Here is a 27,430-nt window from a genome sequence, read left to right as displayed (position 1 = left end):
TGCCCAAGTCGGCCGTGTGGGTGAGTGCATTATAATCCACCATTAATGTAGACGATTCTCCTCCCACCCCCTCTAGAGTGATAGTACTTTCTCGACCACCGACAGCTAGGTCAGCAGGCTTCACGATACACCTTCCGCCAAGCAGTGGACAGCAATCCCCCCGTGAGGGCTCCCGGTGAGGGTTCCAGGGCATGACCCCAAGTTGATGTGTTCTGCACGTTTCCTTCCAGGTGGCCTCTTTCTGCTATTTGTGTTCTGAAAAGTTTTGAGCTGTATTTGCTGACAAAAGGTATGCAAGTTAGGTCTGTTGTGAAAAACAAAAGGAAAACATCACAGGACGTTAAACATAAAAGTCATTGAGGCATGAGGGGCTTTCAAGGAAATGGCCCAGGAAACAGGGATGAAAATCAGCCAAGCAATTAGGGATTGTTGGTTGTCCTTTGACATTATAAAGGACATCATAAACTTTATAATGAAGCCAGAAGGGTTCAGCCAGTTGTATGAATTACAATAGGAAGAAACCAAAGGATCGTGCCTTCAGGACAAATGAAAAGAGCCAGCTGCTGGCGGTGGCCTTTGTCAGCAAAGCAGCTCAACACAGTCTACACACCCCTGCTCCAACTCAGTGGATCTGCTTCAAATGGTGCTCCCATTTCAAGAACCACATCCCCTCGGGATATTCCTCTAGCCCTGTCAGAGAGGCTGGCCCCAGACTCTGGACTTGGGCTGCCTTTCCAGCCTTAAAGAGAAAGCAAATCTATCGGAAGCCATTGCCTCACAAATTATCTGAGCCACGAGAGTCCAGCTCCATCTTATGGATAAACCGGGACGAAAGAGGGTGAGGCACCTGCTTACCGTCATGGTCAGGCACAGGTATGGCTAGAAGTCAGACCTGAAGTCGATGCACTTTCCCCATTGAGCCCTTGATTGCCTCGGGAGTCCCCCCCCCCCCCCCCCAGCTGGCACGTGAAGCTAGTCCCTAGTCCCTACGCAGAGCTCTCACACCGGGGGCCATCTCGTTGCCCTCCCATCTCATTGCCCACTTCGCTGAACAGGAGCCCTGTTGAGAGGGGAGGCCCTGTTTTACAGCGAGGAGCAAGGAACGAGTCAGCTCCAGCAGACTAGGAGCCAAGTTTAATCCCTGCCTGTTTCCCAACCGTGCTGCCCTCCCTGCTCGAACCTCCCAGAACACAGGCACTTATTTGCTCATTCGTTCAACCCTTATTGCTGCAGTGCCAGGTCCCGGATCCCTGCTGTCATGAAGCTGACATCATAGGCCAGAGGGAGAGACATTAAGTGAACACATCAGTATATAATTATCAGTTAAAATACGCGCTGATGATGTAAGTGATGAATCACTCCTAGAACCAGTATTATACTATATGCTAACTAACTAGAATGTAAATAAACGATGGACACGCGCGCGCACGAGAAATACATACTCTGAAGGGCAGGAGGAAGTGGGAAGGGGCCTGACCGTAGGAAGGGTTGCCTGACGGAAGGAGGCCTGAGCTGCAATCTGAGGACGAGTTAACTGGCTGGCAGGGAGAAGACGACTGGAGGCAGCGGAAACCACGCGTACGGCTCCACGCTCTGCGGCGGGAGCGAACACGGCACATCCCGGGGAGCCGAAGGGGTGCTTCCGCAGGCACGTGGGCACAGGAGTCACCAGCGATTCGTTCTAGGGGAGACCGGGCGCACACAGCGGCCCCCGACAATCAGTCTTCACCACACGGGAGAGAGGGATATAGAAATACACCTACTTCTTTCTCCTCTTCGCAGCACCGCGGTGGCACAAGAGCTTCTTGTGAAATCCCAACCTCTCAAAAGCAGCGGTTACAGAAATTATGCCACGGCAGACGTCGGCAGAGCCAGCGGGACTCTCGGAGGCCGGAGGGGCAAATGCAGAGGGAGGCCACAGCACATTTGCTCTAGCAGCATTTTTATTTACAAACAGCAATTTCCATTGACTTTATACCATAAAAAAGCCATTTACAAGCAAGAAACGAGAATTCAGAACAAAATTAAGCAGCACTGAAATATTCATGTCACAAATCTAAAACAAAATGAATACAAGAGTAAAATATCATTTGAATAAATAGTCTTAAATTCATGCTATAAAATAATCCTTAATGGCAAGTTACTAGTTGATACAGCATCCGCTTAGCTAGCTTCATTTACTTCATATGGCGATGAAGTGTGGACTTGTGAGGTTACCAGTTTATATTGCAAGATAATGACACTGTGTTAAGTCATTCAAATTGCTCAACCATTTATAACGGAAAAAAATGTTAGCCCTACTAATAAAAGTGGTGAGAGAGATGGTTTTCACATTAGGAAAATGGTCATTCTCAAAGAAACCAGGTAAGTTTACCTCTTACTATAGTCAGGGCAGCAACCAAGGGCTTGGGCGGCAAGTCCAAAGGTTGAATTCACAGCATACTCGTCACCGAGGGGCAGCAAGAGGTCTGGTTACTGAATCTGCTGCAAGGCTTACTCCAGGGCTGGAGCCAGAACTAGGGCAGCCCTGTCTGTGCCAGCCCCAGAGGGGAACCGGGGGAAACAAGGTCCTCTTCCGGGCAGAGAAGTCGGGCACTGGGCAGAAACAGTGGGAACGCTCTGGCACTTACTGAAGAAGACGTGTGTGGCGTGTGACAACCATTACAAATTTGGAACAATGTGAATGACTCTTCTGAACGTTCAGTTCAGTTGCACTGAGTAATATGAAATCTATGATTTATGAACTAGATAGTTCCATATAAAGAATTTACATAATTCCCCAATACTTTCATATATAAAATTTAATAAATAACCCTGACCAGTCTAGAAGCACCATTCAAGGGGCATGTGCCCTTGGAAAATAGTTTAGGTGTTGCATATTTGAGTCCCTTTCAGTGGAGGCTTCACAGGAAACCATTACAGAATTTAACAATAACAAAGACAACAACAAAAATCACAGTAACTAATAGAAAAAGTTGTTAAAATAAAATACATTGATTTCTTGAAAGTAAAGCTCATTCACAGAGATGATTCCCACCCCCACCCCCACCCCCAGCCCTTGTTTTGTGTTCCTGCAAATTCTTCCTAGAGTCTAGGCCGTCAAAATAAAAGTAAAAATAAAACCGCACACGAACATATGCAGGCCTATGGTCTGGGCTAAGGGAAAAACAAAGACTTGGTTATAACTGCTGTCATGAGAAAAGACATCTACTCATGCTCTGGAAGATTGAAAATTTTTCAATTTAGTTCTACAGTATATTCTGCTTAACAGTGAACCGACAGTATCCTTTCTGCTGTATTAAAAAAAAAAAAAACACACAAACACACACACAACAAAACCAACCATACACACACGCGCGCGCGCACACGCACACACACACACACACACACACACACACACACACACGAAACCAAAACTGCCAAAGCAGAGCCAATTGGGAGGCTTTCCGCTAACCAAAAAATGAACTTGTCTTCGTGTGCTGTATTTACAAATATAATTTCTAAATGTATTTACAGCTTTAGTAGAAATTAGAGGGGAAAGAACTGATCAGAACGAAAGGAACTGTTTAAAACCCACAAACGTTAGTAAAGTATAAAATTCTTTGTTTTCACAGTTTGTAATAGCAGGTTAAACACCTATAGAAAAGGACGCTGTCACTGTCTTCACATTGTCTACGTATTTGAAAAGGTAGCTCAAGGAGAGACTCAATTATGAACAGACCTGTATGAATTCAGGATATGTTTTGCTGTAAAAGATTTCTTCACAGATCGCTTTTATCTGAATTGGTTTTTGCATCTGTTAGAAACGAAACATCTAACCTAAACCTGTACAGAGATAGGGACTTTGCTTTCCAAAAAAAGAGTTGCTCTAAGGAGTTACACAGCGTACTTCGTCTGCGGAGACGTGGAGGGGACTTCGGGGAGAGAACGTTTCTGTTCTGTGGCCATGTTAATCCTCCTGGCACATCCTCCTGTGACAAGGCACAATTGATTGCTGCTGCCCGATCTGAATGGAGTTAACCTTCCACCCGCCACGCACGCCGAGAAACACGACAGCGTGCTCGCTCAGAGAGGCTACCCAGCTCGGTGCTGGCCTACGCGCTGCCTCCTCGAAGCCCTGTGGAACCTTACAGTACTGGGTTATGGCTTGAGAATTCATTCTTAACACTGCTAGCAGTGGAAAGGGTAAAGTGTTAGCAACATGAATGGGAGCAAGTGGAACTTGCAAAATGCGGAATCACGGTTCTTAGAGAGAAACTCAATCAATTTTCTGCCCCTTAACAGTCCCATTACAATGGTTGAACCTGAACTGTACAATCAAAGCAATGTATAGTTTTGTCAAAGACAATTTTGGATAAGTCACTCTTTGGTAAACTCAAACCAGTGAAACAAATTGACAAATACACAGAACTCCGTGTAAATAAGGTTAAGACTGACAACGGTGACAAGAACCAGGATATTCGAGGTACCTGCCCCAAGTGCTCTCCCCTCCTGACTTGTCTCATCTATCGCGGAATGCTCTGGAAACCTCTCAGAAGGCCCCAAGCCTGAGTGAAAAGGAGGTGTTCCTTCCCTGAGCCTGACCTCTCATGTCCTCCATTTGGGCGTTTCTTGTCACGAACTTAACTTGTTACCACCACACAAATTTTTTGCATTTAATTCTTAAAAGAAAAATCAAAACCCAACGTATTCGTGTAAGGAAAAAAAAAAAAAATCACAAACGTTTACCTGAAACCCCAGAACATATTTAAGTGGGTAAACACTGGGGGTCCGGCCTCCCCTTGAGGCACGCAGCTTGGACAGGAGTTGAGCGAGTGCTTCAGGGAGAGCGCGCACCCCTTACTTAGGCAGTTTGACAGGAAAAGGCATACTATATACCCGATTTAGCAAACGCTGCTCCTCGGGAGCAGCAGGACTAGAGTGTCATCTGTACGTAGTAACACTGATGTGTGGCGCAGCCGTTCACGCGGGAACAGACAGATCCTGTGTGCTAGAGACGAGCTACCGCACAGCGACCACCCCCGGGGGCTTAGCACACACAAGGGCCCGAATGATTTTCTTTTCTCAACAAAACAAAACAGAACAAAACAACGAAAACAAAACAACAAAAACAAAAACCCCCAAAACCTCCCCCGGACACCCCCTACCTCCCACCATTCTTGGTATCTTAAGAGCCAAAAAAGCATGGAAAACCAGCAAACGTCCATTTCTGTACTCCCTCAACTCCTAAGCCTCTCGAGTTGTGTCTTTTTATGTCTATTTTTCTTTTGGGTGGTTTGCGCCGTTCTCCTGGGGAGACGTACTGGCTGCGGGCTTCAGAGCCAAGGTTCTCCAGCAGGGAGTCTGGAGCGCTGACATCCTACGGGCAGGGCGGCCCGCAGCACAAACTCACCGTCAAATTGCTTCCGAAAGTACTCTGTCAGGGTGCACAGTACCAAAGCGAACTCGTAGAGCCTGTTTTGTTTACTAGAAGCAGACGGGTAAACAAAGTACAGAGCTGAAGACACTTCGAAAGTACTGACAAGACATTTTTCAAATAGGACTCAGGTGTGTTTTGATACAGTAATGCGTTTGCCAGCAAGCACATGCTTTTGAGGTCTCTTTTCAAGCTATAAACTCAGGAGAGGGAAAAAAAAAATTGTAATTCACTATCACCGTTAGATTTCACATTTTCTACAACTATACTGACCTAAAAGATACAGAACATAAAAATAGCACCACGTGACCCAAAAAATGGTGACACACACAGATTTGGTGACACACAGAGTATCTTAGAGGGCTTTTTGACTGTTGGTTTCTTTAAGCAGGAAACACTGAGAGTGGGGGAGCCACTGAGGCTCTCGTTAGCACACACAATACTAAGATAGATATATTGCTTGCAATTCCCATAGAGTATATCTTTACAAAAAGTACAAATTCCAAGTTCTGCAGTTTCCCTGGGAACTGCATGTAGAAAAAGTTGCTGTGCACCTGAACTAGCTGTTTGAAAAGAGGAAAAAAAAAAAACCCACAACACTGCTTGGAGAATTTTGTAGACAGAACTACAAATCCCTTTCCTTTAGTGTGAGTACTAACTCATGGTAGAGTGATTCGATTTAGTTACCTGGTGTGTTTCTACAGTACGGAATGAAGGTAGATTCGTAGGCCAGTAAAAACATTGAAAACCACTGCTCCTTTGGGGCTGGCTAATATAACACTACAATATGTAAAAAGGTCAGCACCACGGGTCATCCAGCTTACCTACTGGACAACGAACAAAAATTCCAAACGGTTTCCAACTAGAGTTGAATACATTTTATGGCATTTGGTTTATGTACTTGTTAGGAAGCAGAGCTATGAACACTGTGATTTGCTTTGCTTGCTTTTGGACACAATGATTAATATATATGAAAACCTATCAACATTCTTTTGTAAGGGAAATAAAGGGGCAAAACCCTAACATTGGGTGGGGACGAGACAGAGTCAAAAGCCCTGTTCACATTGTATTAAATTATATATTCCTCTTACATTCACCTCAACCAGAATAAAATCAAATTTGAGAATGTATATATACTATATATATAATAATCGCTTTATTATATATATATATAAATTGTCTAACTACCCCTTAAAAGTAATTTTAAATTAGAAAAGGTTACCCATTTGTATCAGCTGACGGCATCCTAGTCTCTCTCCGTGGAAACGCACTGGTGCCAGTGCACACGAGAGAGTATGCCTCTTGGCAGAGAATGTAGGGTCAACCAGTTGGCATAGCTAAATCACTGGCAGATTTGGGATTAAGAGTTCAGCCAAAGAGGAATACTGTCAGCCTGTGTTTTCCCTGGATACGTTGCCCTTCATGCTTTGAGCTCCTTGGGAGAGGGAGGGCGGGGGAAAGGATAAACACAATGAAGTGTTCCTTCCAGAAACCTTAGAAGAACTGCCAAGAGACGGAGAGATTTCCAGATGGTTGGGAAAACCAAAGATTACAACAAAGCAAATCACAAATATGCATTGATTAATGTGCTTTGTTTGGGTGCACTTCGTTACCATCTTAATCAGGAGCATCAGACACTGTGTGAATTTCCATCCGGGAATCTAGGCCCATCTCTGAGGCCGACGCATCGTTTTCTAGTTTCTGTTCCACATACACGTCTGTTCTCTCGGGGGACTCGATGCGACTCCTGACTTCGGCTACACCAGGGTGGTTTTTCCGCAGGTGCTGGTTGAGGGTACCTTGGAATGGAAAGCACTTGCCGCAGATCTCACAGCGGAATGGTTTGTCATCAGTATGGCCCCGGATGTGGTACTCCAGTTGGTCCTTACGTGTGTACTTCTTCCCGCAGAACTTGCACACAAAGGGGGTGATTCCCATATGGAGCCTCATGTGCCTGTCGAGGCTTCCCTTCTGGTTGAAGGACTTTCCACAGTAAATGCAGATCAGCCTCTCGTTGTACGGGTACCAGTGCCCTCTTGCACTCCTCTCCCGGGGGCTGCTCTCATACCCGGGGTTATTCATCATCGCTTCACTGTCAGAACCCTGCACCAAGCCCTGCAGATCACTGTGCAGATGGACAGACAAAGCCCGCTTTTGGCGAGCACGCCCTCCTCGGAAACAGCTCAGCATGGATCTGGACGGGCTGGAATTACTCAAACTTCCAAAAGCTTCGGATACGCTGGCTGGCTGTGAGGCCGCTTGGGAGTAGGAATATGCGTGCTGCAGCACGGAACCGTAGGACCCCACGTTCACTGCCACAACTTGTTCCCCATCCACCATCTCTGTGTGGTACCCGTCGTCCCCCAGGGAGGAGCTGTCGGAACAGCTGGGCCGGTCAGACTTCTCCATCTTCACTTTCACCTCAGTGATCTGGCTCTCCCTCACCAACAGGTCCCCTTGCTCGTGGTCCCCCTCTATCTGAATCTCGTACTCGGAAACGCTCCCGCTGCTCCCTCGGTCCGAGTGCCCTTCCTCCTGTAAGCGGCTGCGCAAAGCTTTGCTGGGCGTCGTCTCCATCCGAAGATCGCTGCTCGTGGTGGGCTGCCGTACCTGAGAGCAATACGGAGGGGAGATCTCAACCGGGTTGGCAAAGAAGCTGCTGTCCTTAACTCCATTACGACTCTCTGATGTCTCCTCCGCACCAACAGTAACAGAGTCAACGTCTCCGACGCTGATTTTTGAATGGATGCTCTCCAGGATCTGCGTGCACTTGTCAATGACACACTGCATCTGAAGAAAGCTGGCTGCAGTCAGAAAACTGACAACATCCTTCAGCTGCAAGGACATTCTTCCAGTGTAACAAAATGAAAGCAACTGTTCAAACACATTGGGATTTTTAATCACAGATATTGACAAGCCACTCATGGTACTTAATGCTGAATGGTCCCGGAAATAGGGGGAGCTGGCAGCGAGGACTGCTTTGTGGGCTCGGAATGGCTGACCCTGAATGTGGACAATGATGTCACATAGTTTCCCTTGCAGGCGGAGTTCGTTTAGCTGGCTCAGAACAGTGCTGCTGTACTCGGGCACATCAAACTGAATAAAACTGCTGCTGTCCATTTCTACTGACATGAAGCGTAATCTGCAGAAAGAGAGAGTTTCATAATTCACCAGTGACTCCTCACTAAGTACAAGCGGCATAAACACAAGCTTGCAAACATAATACCACCACCACCACCACTGCAGCTACCATGCCGCCTGAGGGTCAGCCTTAGCATTCTTCCTCTTACTTATTTTCAGTCTTTCATGTCTTGGTTAATTCACCGAAAGTCAGATAACCTAAAGATCAATCCGCCTAGTGCCCCAACTGCCTACCATTCATCTTCATCAAAATTATCACATGGTATATATGTCAAGTCCTCTCAGCTCAAGAAAAAATATTTCCCTGTTTCACTTCCTTCTGAGGATTTGGAATACTTTGTAAAAAATAAGCAAACTCATGTAAAGAATGTTCTGCCTCATTTGTATGTTTCCAATTGGTGTTTTTCAAGAAGATGGCACACTGGATACACCGAATGGAGCTAAACCTTTTTCAGTTTAGAATTTGAGTTGTTGTCTTGATGTGCCTTTTTTCCCCTTCAGGTCTGCACACCTTTATATCCTTTTGGATTGGTAACGGACAGAACAATGCTCAATCCTTTTCAGTGAAGAGTTTTAGACAGGAGGAGTAACAAGAGTGATGGACACACCGCGAGCATATTGCTGTCCAACAGTGCTCCCAACTGCAGGTGGGCACACCTTGGGACAGGCTGGCTACCCTTGCCAAGAATCCATAGCACTAAATCTCTCACAAACATGTAAGTGTCTATAGCCCAGGCTGCACACTCTAACCAAAATACGACAAAATCAGATCTAACAATTATATTTTAGTGCTTAAAAAACCCCACCAACTGAAATGTAAGTACCTCCTGAATAAGCACCGAATCAAAGAGAAAATCAGAAAGGAATAGAACTATTCAGAAAAAAAAGAAAACTCACATAAAATCTGCAGCAAGAAGGGTTTAGGAGTAAAATTTACCTATGTCTTCAGCTTGCTTGAAAATGTATCCAAAAAAAGAGATGGACAGATAGGTGATAAAGCAAACAGAGTAATATGTTAACAAGCGTATAGATGGTGAGTGTATACAGGTGTTTATTGCAAAATCCAACTTCTCTGTATATTTGAAATTTCTCAGAAAAAATGTTGAGGATCTTGAAACAACAAATTTTAACAGGCAAAGTCAGTGCCTTAAAAGTATTTAGCGTTTTTGTTTCCAAATTTATTTATTTACTTCTTTAATGTTTATTTATTTTTGAGAGAGAAAGAGAGACAGAGAGGCAGAGCACAAGCAGAGGAGGGGTAGAGAGAGAAGGAAACACAGAAATCAAAGCAGGCTCCAAGCTGCCAGCAGAGTCCAACACGGGGCTCAAACTCACGAACCATGAGATCATGACCTGAGATGCAGTTGGACACTCAACTGACTGAGCCACCCAGGCACCCCTTAAAAGTATTTATCATTAAACAACAAATAATAAATATACATGAAATCACTGAAGAGGTCAGAAAAGGAACAAGTTAAACCCAAAGAAAGCAAAAAAGTAAGAACACTGAACAGCACATTATCATAGAGAAAGTTTTTTAAATTTTCAAAATTGTAAGGACATCCTCGGAAACATAACTCATTAAAAGAGTAATATATTGTGACCAAATGTAAGGATGGCTACCTGCTAGGAAATATATAAATACAATCTGCCACATCAATAAGTCAAAGGAGAAAAACCACATAGCCATAACAAGACACGACAACGTGCAATTTAATTTGACTCTCGCAGGAAAGGATCAACCAGTTAGTTTGACTAGATCACACTAGATTTTTTTTTTTTTTTTATCATGTCAGAATTTGAGTTGAAACATTTTAGTTAAGGAGGAATACCGTGCCCTTATTTATCCTAGAGTTATGACTGAAATCAGTTTGAAATCTGTACGGAAAGGACATATTTTTAGAGTAACATAAATTGGCAGAATTAAACAAAAAGAAACAGAAGTGCCAAAGCATAAATGATCTTCAGGCCGTTCACACTGTTTTAGATGCATGTTAAAACACTTAAGGCATCTCAAAAAAAAAAAAAAAAAAAAGAAAGAAAGAAAATTAAAGCATCTCCATTTATATGGCATAAATCTGATACCAGAAGATGGTGAACAGGATAAAGAAGACAAGCGTCAACCCTACCTAAGTAAACAGATTTTAAAGTCCTCGAGGAAATCCTCGCAAATATAACCTATTAAAAGAATAATATATTGTGACCAAATGTAAGGATAGCTACATGTTAGGAAATATATAAATATAATCTGCCACATCAGTAAGTCAAAGGGGGAAAAACCACACAACCAAATCAAAACTATGCCAAACATGGATTTTAGAAAGTTAAATGCCTTTTCAAAGTAAGGAAAAAATACGAAGAGAGTATTTTCTTAATATACTTTCTTAATATAATAAACAGTATCTACTGCCAACCAACAGCACCATCATCCTTAGAAGGAAAACATTATACCTGCATTTCCCAAAATATATTTAATAGAACACAAGCCCATGAGTTGGTGTCAATATCCCTACCTCCTAGGAAGTAAAAAATATATTAGCATAATAACGCACCTGAAAAGTCCTGCAGACAAGAATTCTATTTAACCCAGTGGTTTGCACACTCATTTTAGCGTGTAACTCTTCTCCCAAGGTACACATGTAAATATTCCCAAGAATTAGTGTTCCCTGGTGCACACTCTGGTAAACACTTTCATAAGGCATTCCCATTAGTGCCTGGGAGGATACAAGGTTGTCTGCCCATCACTTCTCTTACTTTTAACATTGTTCTGGAAGTTCTAGCCAAAGCAACAGACGAGAAAAAATTAAGGCCCGAAGCTATTAGAAAAGAGGAGGTGAAATTACTATTCAAGGCAGACAGGACTATTTACACAGAAAACACAGTGAACCACTGGAACAAATCTGGTAGAGGCAGGATCTAGTAAATGGAGCGTTTCATAAATTATTGTACATAAAACACAAGTTAAGTAAGATAATGACAAGTTGCAACCAACAATAGTGACAGAAACCATAATATACCTGGGGGCTAAACAAAAAATAGTCAGGATCTGCAAGAAGAAACCAACATTTTCGTAAAGACAAAAATATGTATGTGTAAATGAAGATACATATCACGCTTCTGAAAAATGCAATACTATAGGCACTTTCCCACCAAATTAATTTATAAATATAATGCAGCGCAATGAAGAACATTCTCGGTAACTTCACAAAATGATTTTACAATTCATCTAGAACATTGCTGTCCAACAGAAATAGAAGGTTAGCCACATGCGTAGTGTTTTCTAGCAGTTAACACTGTTTAAAAATAAACATTATTAAATTTTATACATTTTTACTTAACCTAACATTTAAAACATTCTCAACATAGAAGAAATATTAGAAAGTTATTAATGAGACATTTTACATTCTTTTTTTCCATACTAACTCTTTGAAATCTATGTGTATTTTACACTTGCAGCAAATCTCAATTTGGAATGATCACGTTTTAAGGGCTCAATAGCCACACATGGCCAGTGGCTACCACACTGGACTGTGTAGATCTAGAATAAACACTGAAGAAATTTTAGAAAACAACAACAACAAACCCAGCTAAACATCTAGATGTCAAAATGTATGATTAGGCTACAATTCATTCACTCTAAGTATGTACTGCCTTCTATGTGCCAGGCACTAGGGGTCCCGGGGAGCTGTAATTCTCTTGTTATAAATTATGACAAGAGCTACGAGATCTTTCACATTGGGCAGGGGCGTTGCTGCAGGGAAATGGTCCAGTCTTCCAGACATAAGGAACGACACACACAAAGAGACTCGTCCTTCCTGAGCGGGAAGGAAAGAAGCCTTAGAGAATGTGGGACAACTGGGACAATGAGCAAGGGGGAGGACTGAGGCCACATGAGGCTGTCAAGGTGGGGGGAAGTTAGACTAGGATGGGCCCTGTGGGCCATTTCCAATCAACGAAAAAGGAAGAATTTTTGAAATAGATGCTGCTTGGATAATATGTATATAGAATAATAAAGTTACATCGTCCTCACCACATACCCAAAAATAACTTCTAGAGAAGGTCTTACATACAAAGACAGATACCAGAGGAAGAAACACAGATTTAACTACAGAAGAATTTTTGTACATCTAAAAAATACCTTCTGAGGGTGCCTGGGTGGCTCAGTCAGTTGAGTGTCTGACTCTTGATTTTGGCCCAGGTCATGATCTCACAGTTTGTGAGTTCAAGCCCCGTGTTGGGCTCTGTGTTGACAGTGCAGAGCCTGCTTGAGATTCTCTCTTCTCTCTCTGCCCTCCCCTCTCTACCCCACCCTCTCAAAATAAATTTTAAACATTAAAAAAACTTTTGACCAAAACCAAATGAACAAAAGACCAATTATGAAAAATACAACATACACAGCCAAGAAGTATAACACTCTTACAAATCAGTAAAAGCAAATATAACAATTGAAAAATGAGCAAAGACTATGAACAGATGCTTTTAAAAAAATTAAAATAGCCTTCAAATACAGATACGGCGATTGACAACTTCATTGATAAACAAAGATTAACATGAGACACAACTTTCTCAATTGGCAAGATTTAAAAATGACCCAGCTGGCGGTGCTACAAGGGCTCAGTGCCCTCATATACTACATGTAACAAAAGCTTTACAACGGGCATTCCTTTGGACTCAGCGCTCTGTTGTAACAAAAATCACAGATACAGGCACAAGAATTTATCCATAAGTCTGTTCAATTACAATAGCAAAATGATGAAAACCACCTAAATGTCTGACTTCTTGGGAATTGTTAAAGTATAGCACACCTATGTACTGAATACTATGTCGTGATGAAACTGATGGGAAGGAAGAATACAAAGGTAGCTCTACAAAATGTGAGCTCCACCAGGGCAAAGATCTTTCTCTCTTTTATTAACTGTCACCCAGATTACTGCCTGGCACATAGCAGACACTCAACACTCAATAAATATCTGCTGAATGAACATTTAATAATACAGCAAAAAATCAGGTAACAAATCGACTGCAAGTGAGCAGGAGGGATCTTCACGGGTGATGGAAATGGTCTACAACTGGGTTATGGTAATAGCTGTACAATGTCATAAATTTATTAAAAATCACTGAATTGTACACTGAAGACGACCAAATTCTAGGATATGTAACCTATACCTCAATAAAGCTGTTGAAATACAGGTAACAACAAAAGTAGGAGATTTCTAAAATTATGTATGTATATGCAGATATTAAATATACATAGAAATAATACTGAGATATATACAAAATGCATACATTAATGTAAGATTCAAAATGGCTTATTTAGTTAGTTTTTTAAATGCTTATTTGCTTTTGAGAGACAGAGCACATGAGTGGGGGACAGGCAGAGAGAGAGGGGGACAGAGGACCTGAAGCAGGCTCTGCACTGACAGCAGCAAGCCCTATGCGGGGCTTGATCTCATGAACAGTCACCTCATGACCCAAGCAGAAGTCACTTAACGGACTGAGCCACCCAGACGCCCCAGATTCAAAATGTTTTTACTTTCTTCTTTGCATTTTTCTGTGTTTTCCAAACTTCTAACAGTGAACATTTATTACTTGGAATGACAAAAAAAAGTAAAATAAAAAATATTTCCAAATCCCTGCCAGATGATAATTTGACAGATGCTGGTGGTAGAGTGTAAAATGAGCAAATACTCTGGGGACATTTTAGTGATGTCCAACGAAATTACAAACGCACGTTCCCCATGTGCCCTAGGAACCGACTACAGCACCGGACAGAATGACAAAAGATTAGAAACAGACTACCTGCCCATGAAGAGGAGCGTGGTTAATAACTTACGGGACATCCACACTTAAAACTACTTACTATACAGCCAGAAAATAACAAACAAGGAAGCTCTTTTCATTCAGACATGAAATAATCACCATGGTGTACTGCTCAAGGAAAAGGGTGACGTGTGGAAGAGTATACGTGTTGTCTGAACAAAGCGCTGTGAAAAGACACACACCACTGTGTCAATATACACACATTGTACACGTGCACAGACTACTTCTGGAAGGATGCACCACAACAATAACCTCTACCGCCTCCTGGGGGGGCGGGGGACAGGGCAGCTGGGAGCCCTGCCAGCTCTCAATGAATCTTTTTAGACACATTTCTAAACTATCTGAATATGTCGTTAAAAACCAGTAACATTTTTTCAAAAACTTAAGATGCCTCATCCAGTTTTTAAGGTAGGAAAAGATCGTAACAGAACTGTCAGGGGCACGAATCGGAAGTGAGATCTGGGTTCAAACGATACCTGCTTTCCACCTATAAAACTCTGGGCAAGGAGCTTTAGAATCTTTTCAAGCGTCAGTTCTCTTGTCTTGAAAATGGGAATGATGATGACAGTCCTTGCCTCACGGTTCGGCTCGTGGTGACGACTACAAGTATGTAGAAGCAGGAAGCACTCAGCACAGTGGCTGCCTGGTCCATAGTGATCATGGTTTGCTCTAAAAGACTTTTTCTAGGGGGACAGGAGCAACAAAGAGAACTGACTTTAAAGGTAGCCTTGGATATGAACCCCGCCTCGGCCACTTTCTAATAAAAATAATAACAATGAACATTTAAACAGCTATGTGACCTTGGACAAGTCAGTTAACTTTGATTTCCTATTGAGAAAAGGTCTCAGAATAACTACTACCCAACAGGAGTGCTGTAATGATTAAATGAGGGAAATTTATGCACTGAACGTGTATAAAAGCTTACACACGAGTACTCACCTTGTGCTAAACACCATATATATATATATATATATATATTTTAAGTTTATATATTTTGAGAGAAAGAGAGAGAGAGAGCAGAGGAGGAGCAGAGGAGGAACAGAGAGAGGGAGAGAGAGAGGATCCCAAACAGATTCTGTACTGGCAGCACAGAGCCTGACATGGGGTTTGAACTCATGAACTGTGAGATCATGACCTGAGCTGAAATCAAGAGTCAGATGCTTGACTGAGCCACCCAGGCACCCCAACACCTTATATATATTAATTTGATCCTTTTATCAACTCTGTGAGGAAATACTATGATTGTTTCTATCTCATAGATGAAGAAATTGAGGGAAAGCGGTTAAGATACTGCCAAGATAAGGTAACTGACAGTTAAGATACTGTCTCACAGTTAAAAGATGAACTTAGTCTGACTCCAGAAGTCGTGACCCTGACTATCACAGACTGCCTTCTAGAAATGCAGATACTGCCTGGCACCTATCAAGTGGTCAAATGTTACCTACGCATTATAGCATGGTTGCGACACAAGGGTATGTAAATAGTGACGCTGGGAATTCAAGGGCAAAAGGGAGGTGGGCTCAGGCTTTTTTTTTTTTTTTTTTTTAATGTTTATTTATTTTTGAGAGAGAGACAGAGTGTGAGTGGGGGAGGAGGAGAGAGGGGGAGAGGGGGAGAGGGGGAGAGGGGGAGAGGGGGAGAGGGGGAGAGGGGGAGAGGGGGAGAGAGGGAGAGAGGGAGAGAGGGAGAGAGGGAGAGAGGGAGAGAGGGAGAGAGGGAGAGAGGGAGAGAGGGAGAGAGGGAGAGAGACAGAATCTGAAGCAGGCTCCAGGCTCTGAGCTGTCAGCACAGAGTCTGATGCGGGGCTCGCTCGAACTCAGAAACCGGGAGATCAAGACCTGAGCTGAAGTCCGGACTGAGCCACCCAGGCGCCCCAAGGGCTCAGGCTTTTTAAAGGTAGAGTCCTAGGCTAAATCCAGTAGAAAACGGAAAACAAGCATTTCCGAAATAGTCTAAAACTGAAAATAGCTTCACAGTAAGGCTTCACTTGAAAGAAAATCTTACACTTGAAAGAAAATCACTGGAGAGAAAAACCAAAGACCATGATTAACACCTAAGAGAGGGATTCCATTTTTCTGCAAATGAGAAAGGAAGTGCATCACTCTCCTCTCCTTTACATTAACGCCTCCTTCTGGCCACGACAATGAGATCCAAAGCCCTCTGCCTAAAGCTGCTAACAAGTAACACTCCAGAGAAAGAGGCTTCTAAAACTCTGACACACGGGGGAATTTGCAGGTAATTTCAGTCCTAAGCACGTCACCAAGCTAAAAGGAGTAAAAAACATAACTGATCACCAGTTCTACATCCAATGACCCAATTTGTCAGGTCTGGTGGTCCTGAGGTAAAGCAAGTCAGAACCTCTTGATGAGATGACCAAGTTCAACTATGATCCTCGGCTCCTCTGTATCAGCAGTTTCCCAGCGTTGTTTCTTGTAGGTCTTGATTCCTCCCCCGCAGAGAGTGCCAGTGGGCCTACACCTAACTTAGGTCAATGCTTCAGTAATTTCATCTTTAAAAAATAAAATATATGCACATGGTCAAACTTCAAATCCTAGTACAGAAAAATATAAAATGAATAGCAAAACTCTTCCCCTGTTCCTCTTCACAAAGATAATCACTGCTAAGAGTTCTTACTGTTCTTTCAGAGAAAATTATAAACACATATCAGCGTAAGCTGTTCTGTACCCTGCTTTATTTGTTTTTTAATTTATTTGAGACAGAGAGAGCATGCATGCAAGTGGGAGGGAGGGGGGAGGGAGGGGGAGAGAGAGGGGGAGGGAGAGAGGGAGAGAGAGAGAGAGGGAGAGAGGGAGAGAGGGAGAGAGGGAGAGAGGGAGAGAGGGAGAGAGAGAATATGAATATATCCCAAGCAGGCTCTGTACTGTCAGAGCCCCACGTGGGGCTCAAACTCACAAAACCGTGAGATCATGACCGGAGTCGAAATCAAGAGTCAGACACTTAACCAACTGAGCCACCCAGTTGCCCCTGCACCCTGCTTTAAAAAAAAAAAAAAAAAAAGTATTTAATATACCTTAAAATCTTTCCATAGAAGCACAAACTCATCTACTTCATTATCTTTTCTGACTTCTGACATGGAAGGCTGTGTCACAATGCACTCAGCCAGGCCTCAAAAGATATCCTAAACAGGAAAAAATTGACATAGCCACGATATTTCCTCCAAGCAGAGGACTTTGCTAGGATCATGGTTTCATTTCAACTGATCATGCCAAATTATGTCCCAAAGGCCGCAGCAGCTTCGCTCACCAATGGCACACGAACTGCCTGTTCCCCCCGCCCCCCCCCCACCTACCAATAATGAGCATTCAACTTTTTCACTTTTGCCAGACTGATGAGTTTAAGATGGCATCTCATGCTTCTGAAGTGCCTTTATTTAATTATAAATAAGGTTGATCATCTATTTTCACGTTTAATGGCAATTTGTCTAAGTTTGTCTTCCAACTGCCTGTTCATATCCGTTGCCTGTATTTGCATTTTTTACTGAATTGTCAGAGCTCTTTGTAAATTAAGGAAATTAGCCTTTTGTCTTATGTGCTACAAGTATTACATTTAATTGCAATCACTAAATCGCATACTGACTGGGAATTTAAATTACTTTTCTACATTTATAGGAAATATTCATTCACTCTCGATCTTCCGCACACACAAAACCAAAGGGAATTCAAAGACGAATAAGACTCCCAGTCTTGCAATTGGAAACAGGCTTAACACGGATTCCTCCCAACTCAGAGAGATGTGGGAATGAAATTCATTTCTGATAATGCAGAGATGTGATTTATATATTAGTTTTTCATGGACTAAGTTTGCAGCTGCTTCAGAAGACAATAATGAATTTGATTATTCCTCTCACTAAACACATCAGAATCAGTATTCTTTAATTCAGAAGATTAATCACTGATCTGTCATATTATATTAAGCAAAAAGCCATCCCCAAACTAGACATTTGCATTGCTATTTTAAATTAAAAAAAAAACACAAGCATATATCAGCTGGACATTTTTTTTTTTTTAATTTTTGAATGTTTTTATTTTATTTTTGAGAGAAGAGAGAGAGTGGGGGAGGGGCAGAGAGAGAGTGAGACACAGAATCCGAAGCAGGCTCCAGGTTCTGAGCTGTCAGCACAGAGCCCGAGGTGAGGCTTGAACTGACGAGCCGTGAGATCACGACCTGAGCCGAAGTCAGATGCTTAACCGACTGAGCCACACAGGCACCCCTGGCTGGACATTTTCATCAATACTTTTTTTTTTGAAGGCCACTGATTTTATTGATTTAAAAACCTTTGCAACAGTGACTATTTCGCCAAAAAAAGAGCCAAATAGCATAAAACAGGCCAGAGGTGGGGGTGGGAGTGGGGTCAGGGCTGGGAATCCACTCAGAGAAGCATCTGACATGACGCTTGACATGAAACTGACAGGGAAGGAGAAGGGAGATGCATGCAAGAGCGAGAATTTCAAAAAAGTGGAAATGGTGAGGGAAGAGAACCCCCAAAAGACCTTGGAGTAGATTGCAGGTGGAGTACAACAGCAATCTCTTCCTTTGTAGAGGACAGGGGAGGAGTCCCCACGCGGCTGCAAACTCTGGAGACTCCACGCTGGGGCCAGGGGCTGGGGGCTCCCCGGAGAGCCTCATAAGAAGGCGTTGCACCTCTCCTGGCATTGGCCCCGCATGCGTCCTTCGGCCGTTCCGGAAGAGAGCTTCATCTTTCTTTAGCACCAGGAACTGGCCAAGGACCACACAGGCCTTGTCAAAGCCCCTGTCCTCCAGCTTCTTGCCCGAGACTTCACCAATCCCGGCCAGGCTCCCCACTGGCTTTTCCCCCATGGGCTCTGCCACAGGTCCCGGTGCTTTTGGGAGGTTGTCACCTCGATCAGCTTCATCGGCAGCTCCGGCTCCCGTAACAGCTCCTCCCACCACACAGCTGCTCACAGCCGACACCTTTAGTATTTATTTTAACAATAGTTTTGTTCACTTGTTTGTAATGGATAAGAACGTGAAACACCTCTTTTAAAAACCACATGTGATGAGGACTTAGTTGAAGCGGGCCGCTGGGAAGTTCAAGTTGTCAGCTTCTCAACCTGTTCAGTCCTCTTCTGCTCATTCAACCAGTAGACACACACACCTCCTGCTCGGCCAATTTCTTTAATGAGACAATACATTCACACCCCTGGAAGCAGCTTTCACCTCCTACACAGCCTCTGCCATGGTCAGCCGGTGACATTTCGCCACCGCCACGGGTCTCAACAGCGTCTGGGAAGGACTACCTGAGGTGGATGGTCCTGACACCCACCCCCACACTAACCTCAGCAACTGTAAAAGGGGGTCACTGGCCACCTCCCACACCTTTAGCCTTCTTCCTTCCTTGGGAGAGCCCATCATCATCATCGATAACTAACACTGAATGCTTGACAAAGACGAGGCATGTCACAAAGGACTTCTCTGAATGATTTTCTAGAATCCTCTTGCCCTCCCCGCAGAGGGCAGTACTATTACCCCTATTTTATTTCATTTTATTTTAAGTTTATTTATTTTGAGAGAAACAGCAGAGAAGGGGCAGAGAGACAGGGAGAGAGAGAACCCCAAGCAGGCTCCAGCGGAGCCCGACGCAGACTCGATCTCACCACCCTGGGATCGTGACCTGAGCTGAAATCAAGAGTCGGATGCTCAGTCCACCGAGCACCCAGGTGCCCCGCCTCTATTTTAGAGATGAGGAAACTGAGACTCCAAGAGGCTAACTGTCCCAGGACGGTCCAAAGTCTGCCCATCTAGACTTCCTACACAGTAATTCCTAATCCGTGTTTCATTTGCTGGAGGGGAACAGCAGGACCAGCAGAAGTCAGGAAGAGCTGAGGAAAAGGCAGGCGAAGAAGAAAGCTTGCGTCAAGTTACATTCCTGCCCTGGCATGGTGGCCGGCCAGGGAAAGGGACAGGGACTAGTGGCAAGCATCCCCCTCTTGCTGCCAAGGGCTGCTACTCCTTCTGTGAGGAAGGGAATGGAGGTGGCCAAGTAGGGGAATTTTATTAATATCCACCAAAGTTACAAATGCACGTCCCCTGTGACCAATTTCAGCTCTAGCAATTTACTACAGCACCCTCCTCCTAGAGCAGAATCTCCAATAGAGATTAGAGATTAAGGGCTTTGGGGGAAAGGGGGGGGGGGGGGGGAGTCCCAGGCATCCCGGCGGCTAAAGTATATTATGCTTTCCATCTTCACAGCTTTTCCTGGTCAGAGCCCCTTACCCTTTAAATAAACACTTGTCTTCATGCTAACGCCTGAATTAATTAGAAACCACTGGTCTGAGGCTCAAGTAACTGGTCCTTTTGGTGTTTACAGGTGAAAGTCACAGAGCAGACACTGCCGAGACACAGGTTCAGCCCAAGTTCAATAGCATTCTAAGCAGCACTGGGACTGGTGTTCAAAGAGCCAGAGCAGCCGGCGTGAGGGGCTATCCAGGGATGACCAAGCACCGAGGACAGCAGTGAGGCCAGCGAGGCCAGGGGCAGGCCAGAACCATGAGGAGCAGAGAAGGAGCAGGTTCGGGAAAAGGGACCCACGCCAGGGAGTGAAGGCAGACTGCGCAACCAGAGAAGGGTGGACATTTACACAGCAAGGCACTGTGGGCACAAGCCACGGGGGACACCCACACTGTGCACCGTACAAAGCCAGCCTGGGAAGCCCCTCCCACAGACTGGAGGGAAAAAGCAAAGGAGAGGGGTCCTACAGATAGACATGCACGCATGGTCTGAAAAGAAAACTAAGATCCGACGCAAGACCACAGACAACGAGGCTTAGTTAGTGACGCTGCTGGAAATCTCTAAAGATCCCACCCAAAAAAGCTACAGAACCGTCTAGTCTTGCCACACCCATGCGTCAGGACAAGGCACTGTTCTGAAATCCAACAAACGAGGGAACCTTCTCCCTAATCCCGGTTCCAAAGCTCACTGAGAACCAACACATTTTACCCGAAGGAGCTTTAGAATAAAAAAGCCACTTCGCAAAGATGGCAAAGCCACAGTCTAGCAGACAGGACTGATCCTGACAGGGGTGAAAGATACTGGCGATAATCGATACTCTGTTCTTCTCTCACCCCGCTCCTCCCACCGACTTTGAGCAAAAGGGGGAAAAGGCAGTGACAGTCCTCAGATACGGCAACACTAGAGGCTCACGTGGAAGGAAACATGGCTAAGGGAGGCAGCGCGAGTTTTCAAAGGTGTTGCACGTTTACCGATCCTATAAAGCACCAGGGAATGGAAAAAGGGTCCCATTATTTTCCATTTAATGGAATTAATTCTTACGTTCTATGGCAATATTTTTATAAGGCTTGATTATCACCAAAAAATTAACTGAGAAAAGCATGGATGAATTTATTTATAATAACGACTTAAAGGCCTTTTCAAGCACGACAGAAATCCCAGAAGCCACAAAGGCAAAGATGAATACATCTGCCAACATGTGACAAAAAAATACCCTCGGCAAAAACCAAAAGTAAATGACATACTGAGGAAAAATACATGCACATTTGACAAAGGGCTACTTTCCAAATTCCCTAATTTATATTGTCTGTCAGTCAGTCAGATTGGGACGACACAGAAAATCCTACGGAAGAAGGGGCAAAAGAATTAACATTGCACAGAAAAAGAAAAGACAAATGACCAAAGAACACATGAAAAAATGTTCAGCTTTATTCATGACTAAACAAGGAAAAATGAGAAACCAGTTGTAACCCATCAGACCTGCACACATTTAAGAACTGGCAAGTGTAATCCTGAGAGAGAACCTGGTAAGATCCAGAAGAATGTAAAAGGAATTCATCATTTGGTCCACCATTAACTGCTATGAATTGAGCCTACAAAAGTCATACAAAAGTATGTTAGGATATATGTTAACAAGGATGGGCACTAAGCATTTTTATTTGCTGTAGCAAAAAAAAAAAAAAAAAAAAAAAAAAAAAAAAGGCAAGAAAGAAAAAAGAAAGAGAAAGGAAACAACTTCAAAATCCATCAAGAGGAGACTGGTTAAAAAAAAAAAATCAACAATGAAACACTACACAACTATTAAAAAGGGTAACCGATATGCTTTGATATAAAAAGAACTTTATTATTTACCCCGAACCAGCATGCTATGGAACAGTATGTATGCATCCATGCAATTCTTTTCGTGTACTTTTTTTTTTAAGTTTTTATTTACTTTTCAAGAGAGAGAAAGAGAGCACGAGGGGAGGAGGGGCAGAGAGAAGGAGAGAGAGAGAATCCCAAGCAAGTTCTGCACTGTCAGCACAGAACCCAATGTGGGGCTCGAACTCAGGAACCATGAGGTCATGACCTGAACCAAAATCAAGAGTCAGCCGCTTAACCAACTGAGTAAACCCAGGCGCCCCTTCGTGTACTTTTCTTAAAAGAATAAATATACACTGCTGTATCTGCTCTGGAAGGAAATCACGTGAAACTTAGCGTCGGTGACTTTGGGAATGAGGACTAAGGAGTGGGGAAAGGGAAGGGAAACAGGCTTCAGTTTATACTTCTCGAATGTTTTATCACATAGCTGTATTATTCTCACTAAAAGTTTTTTTTAAGACATGTGTAAGATTCTACCTAAAAATATATAATTTTGTAAACCAAAGATTCTAGAGAAAGAGAAAGATAGGCTGCAAGTGGATAATTAGTGTATCAAGAAGACAATTATAGAGGCAGAACCCGAGAGCTATGAGGAATAATGACAAGCTGATTACTTCTGACCAAAAAGACTTTACAAAAAATCAAAACGGAACAAAGGAAAGCTTCCTGGTATTTGTAGTATGTGAACAGGGCTTTGTATTTCAAATAGAAACAGAAAGAACACTTCAAACAGAAGGGATGGCAGGAGCGGGGAACATAGGAGTGAAATGTGGGGTGTCTGGGGTAGTGGCCAGGACCCGGGTTTGAGGGCTGACACAGCACAGACGAGAACCACTGTTGGAAGGTGAAGGGCCTGAACACTAGAGAACCCAAACTGAATTCTGGCAGCAGCCAACTCGAACATGAGTCCAAAGAAGGACTCAACAGGACTTGGAGACTGACGGACGCCAACTGTCCTAGGAGGCAAGAGGGTCCAGCCCCAAACAAGGAGTTTGGGCTGCCCTCTGGGCATCTGCATAGAGCTGTCTGACAGGTAGTGGGAAGTAGGGGTGTGCAGCTGCACAGAAACATCAGATACCGATCTGGAAGGAACCAAAAATTGTACCGAGGCCTGACGTGGTAAGAGGAGGTTACTGAGGGAGAGAAAACAGAAAAAAGTTTAGCTGAGAGCAGAAACGTTTTGCTGTTTGCTCCTATGAAAGGGGTGCCGTAACATGGTCTGGAGAACGAGGTACCCCACACACTCAGCCCTCTCCTCAGCACATCACTTCATTAATGAAATTCTGCATCATGCCTTTTGTCAAGCTGTGAGGAAACTGCACAGTGAAAACCGGGACCTAGACTAGTGTCATCTTCCGGCACGGCTAACCCGTTCAGAAGAGAGCCTAGAGAGGAGACAGGATGCTTAGATGCCATCTGGGCAAACACCCACATGGGCCTCCCGATCTCCTCTACAACATTCGTGGGTAAAGCTCTCGAAGTGTTTCCCCATAATGGCAACTGGAACAAAAGCGCATGAGCAACTGGGAATGTGCCACTGAGCTCACATTCGCGGCGGTGACCAGAGGGCAGGGACTATGTGAGCCCAGCACAGTGTGTGGCAGAGAGAGGCTCTCGGCACATGTCAGCTGACTCAACCTGAACCAAACTGGTGGCGCAAAATCCCCGGCTGCCGCCATCACCACACCCCCAGCCCTCAACTCTTCCTGCTGAAGACCCAAGAGGTACAGGTGAAATCTACCAAGGTGGCATCTACCAAGGTGGCTCATTCCCATCTAACCCACAAACTCTCTCATTTAAAAATACCCAGTGACGCTGCTAAGGAAAGAAGGCAAGGTTACAAATCTGGAAGTTATTTAAGGCACCAGGAGATACCATTATTCTCAATCGAGATGCTCACAATTCCAAACCCAGATCTGCACCTGCGGGATTCAGTCACTTGCTGGAATCGGAGCCACAAACCAATCTAGGCTTCCTCTACCAGGCACTGAAGACCTAAGATCCCTAATTTCCATTCCATACAAAAAGTCACGAAAAAGACCACAGATGGAAGCACTAGGGACAGCAGGCATGGTAACAGCAGTAACAACTATATAAAAATAACTTTTCTAGGTATTTCTGCCTGGGTCTAGATCAAAACTAAACTTGAGCTGTCATGAATTACAATCTAATCCTTTAGAAAGCACCAGCCGAATAACACCAGGGCTGCATAAAACATTCTGGTGCTGCTGAAACCCAATGCACGAAAAAAATAAATAAAATGGCATTCCGTGATGGATATTCATGAAGCACTCATCCTAATTTAAAAGAAAACAAGTCTAGAGTTCTTACTGCATTAATTCATGTGAGCCTGAAAGAACATTTTTATCCAAACTGTTAGATTTCCTACCAAGGCGTTAACATTCTCCAAGTCTGCTCAGTTACACTAATTCTGAGAGTACGGCTTGGTTTGACAGTGGGGTTTGTCTTGCAGTCAAGGCAAAACATCAGAAGCTTCTTCTGAGCTGTCCGAGCAGGGGAGGGATGGCCTCTTTAACCTCACCTGCAATGAATGTCAAGGATGAACCGTCATACTCCTACTGCGCGGAAGGAAGGCTTCGTAAGCCCCGTACCTCCTCACTGAACATTCCTGACACCTTTCTGAGAGATAGTGCGGCCCACCCCATCCTCCAGGGAAGGGAACAAACTCAGAGGGACCAAGAACCTTTCCCAAGGTCACTAAGGACTGCTGAGCCAGGATTTGAACCTGAATTCGTCAGTCTCCCGAGGGGGAATTCTTATCTCCTGTAAGAGTATGGCTTTAATCCAGGCACGCTGGTGAGATACAGGGTTTGTAGCGGTACTGGACCCTTACGGATCAACTTTGAGTGGAACGGGAATTCTCATTTAAAGATGTATCGTTACACTGGCATAACGATAATTAAGGGTTTACAGCGTTGCACTTTGAGTAGTCTGCAGCCATTTCTCTGCGTCATGTCCACTATATCCAACAACATCTTTCTACTTCTATGAAGTAGGCAAATAGATGTTTAATTAATTCATCACAAATGAGAAAGACGTGTTTCATGTACAGCAATGAGTAAGCTTTCTTAAGGCCAAGAGCTCAAAAGTGGCATCTTATCTGGTTACTGCTGGCATTTCCCAGGACACTGGACCTAGGAAACACAGGAAGACCCGCCTCTGAGGACAGAAGTGTTAGAAAAGCTCACCTTGAATCGCTTTCTTCCGTGAGGTTTTCCATGCCATCAATATCAACCAGAAAATAACCATTAGAAATTAAACTGCATTCAGTTGATGGCCTTCACTAAGCTAAATTCAGCAGTCAGCTATAAAACATTAAATGGGTACAATGAAGAAGTCTGAAAAACATGAAGCAGGATTTAAACCAAAGTAACATGAAAACTAATGGGAATAAAACATAATGATAGCATTCTAGATTCAGGATACTGGCATCAACGAGTGCTTCGACGGAGACGGTCCAGAAACATGCAAAAATTCACAGCTCAGAGCAGCTGAGGTTCAGCAGCCTATCATTTCTCCACCTTGATAGATTTACGCGTAATGATGATGACAGTGATGGTGGTGGTAATGAAAATGTATTAAACAGTTAATAGGAGCCACAAACTCTACCTCCTTCATTTTTATTTTATCCATTTTAAAACTCATAGCAACTCTATCAGATGGATTTTATTATCCCCACACTAGAGATGAGAAGACAGAGAGGCTCAGAGACATTATACAAATTACCCAAGTTCACAGAGATGGTAAGTAGCCTTGTTGGGATTCAAATCCAGGCCTATCTTGTTTCAAAAGCTTATGTTCTTTCCCAACAGTCTCCAACAGAAGAATTACATGGCTTTTTTCTTTCCTATAATCAAGAGTAAACTTTTTAATCTTTCAAAGATTCGTTTCACGCTATCTGCACTCTCAGAATGAAAACCCGGGTCACCTGGGTGGCTCAGTCGGTTAAGCGTCAGACTCCTGGTTTCCGCTCAGGTCATGATTTCATGGTTTCGCTGCGTGGGGCTCTGCGCTGGAGGCTTGGAGTTTGCTTGGGATTCTCTCTCTCCCTCTCTCTCTGCCCCTCCCCGCTCCCTCGAGCTCTCTCTCTAAGTATATAAATACACTTAAAAAAAAAAAAAAAAAAAAAAAAAGAACGAAAGCCAAAAATATCCGAATGGCAGCATTACACATAAGTTAATATACAACAGAGAAAGCTAATAACTAATAACAGATTCCCCTTTAAAAAGGAGGGGAATCACAATGTTTTTAAAGAGTCGTTTACCAACAAGAATCAGGAAATGTTTGAGCACCTATTATAAAAGTCTGGCCACAGCATTAGATACCACCAGGGCTCCGCGACAAGTATGAAGACACAATGCCCTCACAAGAACTCCCACTCCAGCTGGTACAAGCACAAGTTCAAAAACCAAGGAACAAATGCAGAATCCTGCGATTTAGATTCTGAGTGCCACAAAGGCATGGGGGTAGGGCAGTCAGGAACACCCTCTGGAGGAAGTAGATCTTCAGCAGGGCTTGAAGGAAGTGAAATGGAGAATTTACACAGAGAAGAAAAAGGAGGCCAGGACTTCAGAAGGGGGAAACAACAGGAGCAAAGCCCTAGAGGCAGTCATAAACTTGGTTCTGCAGAGCGCAGACGGAGAAGGAGAAGCAAGGAATAAGGTGCCATAAGGTGCCGGGAGGTGAGGGGGAGCCAAACCAAGTAGAGTCCTGAAAAGACAGGGTGGGCAATGGCTGGACACAATGTGGCAGACAAGAGGACACTACTCAGTGCCGTGGCCCCTTAGCTGTTCTGGCCCCTAGCGTCTCCTTTCCCCTCCTGCAAATCATCACAAACCACCCGAGTCTCCTGCTGCTCACCACTGCCTTTCAAATAGCTTCAGTGTGGGCCTAGTGTTCAAG

General features: G+C 43.9%; 1 protein-coding gene across 8 annotated transcripts in view; it reads right to left on the bottom strand.

Moving 5' to 3' along the window:
- Window positions 1–991: 991 nt before the first annotated feature.
- The window catches only part of ZBTB34 (zinc finger and BTB domain containing 34), a 46,702-nt gene continuing 20,263 nt past the window's right edge, over window positions 992–27,430 (bottom strand). For 2 of the 8 annotated variants that reach the window (XM_042965082.1, XM_042965083.1), the window contains exons 2-3: window positions 25,717–25,833; window positions 992–8,558 (exon numbers count right to left, since the gene is read on the bottom strand). In XM_042965082.1, coding sequence (XP_042821016.1) covers window positions 7,034–8,558; window positions 25,717–25,748 — 1,557 coding nt within the window. In that variant the 5' untranslated portion in view covers window positions 25,749–25,833 and the 3' untranslated portion in view covers window positions 992–7,033. Of the gene's footprint in view, window positions 8,559–11,109; window positions 11,334–14,853; window positions 15,061–16,671; window positions 16,877–24,896; window positions 26,521–27,430 lie in introns of those variants that run through there. The other 6 variants (XM_042965088.1, XM_042965087.1, XM_042965086.1 and 3 more) reach the window with 5 other exon arrangements.

The sequence above is a fragment of the Panthera tigris genome, chromosome D4, assembly GCF_018350195.1.
Source record: "Panthera tigris isolate Pti1 chromosome D4, P.tigris_Pti1_mat1.1, whole genome shotgun sequence".
NCBI classification, from domain to species: Eukaryota; Metazoa; Chordata; class Mammalia; order Carnivora; family Felidae; genus Panthera; species Panthera tigris.
This window is presented reverse-complemented; position numbering and strand designations above follow the sequence as displayed.